At 66.9% G+C, this 4,846-nt stretch overlaps 1 protein-coding gene across 1 annotated transcript; it reads right to left on the bottom strand.

Annotated features, from left to right (window-relative positions):
• Nucleotides 1-771: 771 nt before the first annotated feature.
• On the bottom strand, nt 772-4,486 carry LOC144279321 (urotensin-2 receptor-like). Its single transcript, XM_077840792.1, is given in 3 exon segments — nt 772-1,350; nt 1,352-1,769; nt 4,287-4,486. Coding segments are annotated over 3 exon segments (1,197 nt in total).
• Between the last annotated feature and the right edge of the window lie 360 nt (nt 4,487-4,846).

The following is a 4,846-nucleotide window of genomic DNA, read 5'->3' as shown; positions in this document are numbered from 1 at the left end:
CTGCGACATCACTCCCCAGTGCTGTGATCTTCCCCCAGCAGTGCCTCATGGCACCTCTCACAAATGCTGCGAGGTTCCCCAAGCAGTGCCCTGGGGCACCTCTCCCCAGCGCTGTGATCTTTCCCCAGAAGTGTCCCACGGCACCTCCCACAAATGCTGTGAGCTTCCCCCAAGCAGTGCCCCATGGCACCTCTCCCAAATGCTGCGAGCTGTGCTGAGCAGTGCCCTGTGGCACCTCTCCCCAGTACTGCAAGCTTCCCCCAACAGTGCCCTTTGGCACCTCTCCCCAGTGCTGTGATCTTCCCCCAGCAGTGCCCCGCGGCACCTCTTCCAATGCTGTGAGCTTCCCCAAGCAGTGCCCTGCAACACCACTCCCCAGCGCTGCGATCTTCCCCCAGCAGTGCTCCACAGCACCTCCCACAAATGCTGTGAGCTTCCCCCAGCAGTGCCCCACAGCACCTCCCACAAATGCTGTGAGCTTCCCCCAGCAGTGCCCCACAGCACCTCCCACAAATACTGTGAGCTTCCCCCAAGCAGTGCCCCACGGCACCTCTCCCAAATGCTGCGAGCTGTGCCGAGCAGTGCCCTGTGGTACCTCTCCCCAGTACTGCAAGCTTCCCCCAGCAGTGCCTCATGGCACCTCTCTCCAATGCTGTGATCTTCCCCCAGCAGTTCCCTGTGGCACCTCTCCCCAGTGCTGCGATCTTCCCCCAGCAGTGCCCCTCTCCCCCACTGCCCCCTACCTGCGCCCGGTGGAGGTCTGCTGGCTGCTCAGCGCCCCACGGCCTGTGCCTGCATTGCCACCCTGCGCCCGGCCCGGCACGCCCGCCGGTAGTCGCGGTAGCTGCGGGTCAGCAGCGTGTAGAGGAAAGGGTTGACGCAGCTGTTGCTGTAGGTCAGGCAGGTGACCAGGTGGTTGATGTAGATCTCGGTGGCCACGGGCAGGCGGGCGGCTGTGCCCGGGCTGTAGAGGGGCACCAGCTGCCAGAGCCAGAAGGGCAGGAAGCAGGCCCAGAAGACCACGACGATGAGGAAAATGAGGAGGAAGACCCGCTGCTTCGGCCCCCGCCGGGGGCCCAGCACCCCCTGGGTCTGCGAGAGCCAGTAGGCCCACGCCAGCCGCCCGTAGAGGTACCCGAGCGCCAGCCCGGGCCCCACCATGCTGGTGCCGAAGAGCACGGTCAGGTAGGTTTTGTACTGGGCCTCGTGCCAGGTGGGCACACAGAGCCGCCGCACCCGGCCGCCGCCTGCCCCCCGCTCCTCCTGCCGCACCATCAGCATCATGGGCAGCGCCAGGGCGAAGGCGGCGGCCCAGGCGGCCCCGGCCAGGGCCCGGCGGCGGGCGGGGGGGGCGGCGGGCGGCCCGGAAGGGGCGCCGCACGGCCCGGCACCGCTCGGTGCTCAGCAGGGTGAGCAGGAAGATGCTGGCGTGCATGGTGAGCAGGTCCAGGCTGAGCAGGGCCCGGCAGCCGGCCTCGCCGAAGCGCCAGTCCCTCGCCAGCCCGTTGTGGACCACGAAGGGCACCCCGGCCAGGTAGAGCAGGTCGGCCAGCGCCAGGTTGACGATGTGGATGTGGAGCGGGGAGGGGACGGCCCCGGCCCGCGCCACCGCCAGAGTGTACAGGTTCCCCGCCACCCCGGCCGCCCCCAGCAGGCTCAGCCCCGCCGCCCCCGGCAGCCCGCCTGCCAGCGAGCCGTTGGAGGGGGACGATAGGTTGGAGGGGGGGGTCCATGGCTGGGGGGACCGGATGCGGGGCTGGATCCAGGGGCTTCCACCGACAGGAGGAGAGGAGGCCGGCAGAGGCTGTCTGGCTAGCCGTCCGTCCCCCAGAGCCCCGTCTGTCCCCAGAACCCCTCCTGTCTGTCTGTTCCCAGAGCCCCCCTTGTCTGTCCGTCTGTCCCCAGAGGCTCCTGTCCATCTGTCTGTCCCCAGAGCCCCCTGTCTGACCCCCCCCACACCCTATCTCTATCTATCTATCCCCATCCACCAATCAATCAATCTATCTCGTCTCTTTCTCAGTCCATGGCTTTGTCCGGTGCGCTCTCGTCCGACGCTCCAAGCCGTGCAGGAAGGGCCGGGGGGCCCGATCGCCCTGTCGCTGGCTTTGTGCCCCCTGCTGCCCGGGGTCCAGCGGGGTCGGCGTCTGGCGGCGCCCTGGCTGGCGGAGTGCGTGTGCGGCTGGCAGGCGGGTGTGTGTGTCTGGCCTGCGCCGTCTGCTCTGTCCGCATTCCACGCACCCTGCTAGGTCGGTATGTGGGGCTGAGGCGGGCCGGCCCCCGGCGGGGGGCGCATGCTCCTGGCTTCTGTCTGAGCTGCAGAGAGCGACCTGGTTCTTACAGCCACGGGGCGGGCGGGACGGGCAGCTTGACAGTGGGGTTGGGAAAGAAAGAAACATGAGGGAGGGAGGAAGAGGGAATAAACCAACTAGGAAAAAAGAACCCAAGGAGAAAGGCAAGAAAGCAAGCCAGTGTCAGGCGGCCCTGCTGGGGTGGGTGTACCCCTGCTGGGTTCAGCGGGCCCATCGCCAGCCGCGGGCGCGAGAAATAAACAGTGCCAGAGACTCAGAGGAAGTGCCGCGCGAAGGAAGGAAAACGAGGGGCCAGCTGAGAGACGGCCATTGCTGGGTCCCTTTGCACCCAAGGAACGATGGCGCCAGGAAATCTCCGGTTGGCTTGGAAAATTGCCACCGTGGGGCATCGGGGCCGGCCCTGACTGCCTGGGGAGAGCACCCCCTCCTGGACCCCCCGCAGCCCAGCGCCCCCTGCTGAGCCCCCGACCCACTCCCTGCAGCCAAGCGCCCCCTGCTGAGCCCCCCGCCCCGCTCCCTGGAGCATGGTACCCCTTAGTGCCGCCCTGGGGCAGCCGTCTGGGCACTGGGACCTGGCCGGGCCTGGATCCAGGGCGTTTGCCTTGGAAAAACTTCCTGCCGAAATGTCAGCGACTCACCTGCAGAGATGACCCAAAGTGCAGGGAGAGGAACAAGCCAGAGGCCCCCCCTCCTCCCCCAGTGCCCAGGGCCAGTCTCAGGGAAAATGCCCCAGCCCCTGCTGCTCCCCCGCCCCGCCCATCCGCCTCCCCTCAGTGCTTCGTTTGTGCGGTGAGCAGTGGCTGCTGGCCGGGCGCCCAGCTCTGAGGGCCGCCTGTGGGTATGGGAGTAAATCCCTCCCTTCAGCGAACCCGATGGGCTTTCCCCAGGAGCAGAGTCATCTGCATGAAGCAGCCGCTCCGGTTTAACAGAACGTCTACACTGCTAAATGAAGTTGAGCTCGGTCACAGCGGCGCATGGCGAACCTGGCTGTGCACGTCAGGAGTGGTGGATGTGCGATAAATGTGGGAGGCCCCCACACCGTGCCGCCCCCCCCCCCAGCCCCCGAGGACCCTCCCACTCGCTCCTCTCTGCCCCTTCCCCCTGTCGCTTGCCCTTGCGGCAGGTAAAACGTGGGTGGGGGGTCCATGGCCCCCTGTTCCGGTGCCCGGGGTGCACGCCCATATTACCCTCCTTGTGGCGGGAGCGGGTGTCCTCCCGGGCATCACTGGTGTCGACCCAGAGCCCCCCACTCTGTGGGGAGCTACCCAGCCGGACGAGTCAGGGAGTGCCCAGGGACAGGGCATGAACATCCCCTGCGGCGGTTTGCCCCAGGCTGTAATATTGGCTTTAGCAGGCAGCTTGGACATCCCCTCTCGCCCCAAAGGCAAACAGGCCTGTTCCTCCCGGGTTTGTCTAACCCCTGACCTGCCCCCAGCCCCCAGCAGGCAGATTTAAAGCAAGGTGGGGGTGGGGTGGGGAATGGAGCAATAGAGCGGGCGGATGGCGGGGAGCCAGGACTCCTGGGTTCTCTCCCCAGCTCTGGGAGGGGAGTGGGGTCTAGCAATTAGAGCAGGGGGGCTGGGAGCCAGGACTCCTGGGTTCTCTCCCCAGCTCTGGGAGGGGAGTGGGGGTCCAGCAGGTGGAGCCGGTTGGCTTGGAGACCCTGGCACGGCTCATCCATGCTGGCTGGGGTTGCTGCTTCTGGCTCCTCCCTGCCATGGGGCTGTATGGGCCTCACCTGGTCACAGAGTTGCCTGCTCCAGCTGGCTGCCCGCCCTGCCCCACGGCACCCCCCCTCCAGTGCCCTGCTGCCGCCCCCTTTCTCCCCCCCCCTTCTCTGGGTTGCTCTTGAATTCAGCTCTTTTTTGCTCCCTGCACCTGGCCACCCATCACTCGGCTCTTCCTTTCGCCCCTAGTTCGTTCCCCCTGACCCAGCGTTGGGGCTGCGGCTCCCTCCCCTTCTCCTTCTCCCCTCACCCACTCGCTGTTCGCCCTGCTGCCAAGGCGTGACGGCCACGGGGCCGCACAATTCCTGGGGCACGGCTCACGTCCATCTTGGCTGTGGCCTGGGCCAGGGGGACAGCGGGGTTCCCTCCCGGGGCCAGCCCCAGCGCTCCCCCTGCCAGCGGCGGCTTGGCTCTGGCCTGGTGGAAAAATAAACCACCAAAGACCAGCATGGGGCCAGCCAGCCTGACACCCTCGTGCCTCCTCACAGCCGCCCCGCTCTAACCACTAGATCCCACTCCCTGCCCAGAGCCAGGAGAGAACCCAGGAGTCCTGGCTCCCAGCCCCCGCCCCTCCCCGCTCTAACCACTAGACCCCACTCCCCTCTCAGAGCCGGCAGAGAACTCAGGCATCCTGGCCTCCGTGCTTGGAGGATTTTCGCTGGGCCCTGGTCGCTGCCCCCCCACCCCCCGATCCCCCGCCCGCGCACACACCCCGCAGGGCCCTGCTAACATGAGAGGCGACATTGTTCCCAACCTGAGTTTATTTTGCTGCCTGCTTGTGAAGGGCAGGGGAGCCCAGGGAGGGGGGCG

This window comes from Eretmochelys imbricata, chromosome 23 (genome assembly GCF_965152235.1).
Source record: "Eretmochelys imbricata isolate rEreImb1 chromosome 23, rEreImb1.hap1, whole genome shotgun sequence".
NCBI lineage: Eukaryota > Metazoa > Chordata > Testudines > Cheloniidae > Eretmochelys > Eretmochelys imbricata.
The sequence above is the reverse complement of the archived record's forward strand: the minus strand, read 5'-3'. Positions and strand labels throughout refer to the sequence as shown.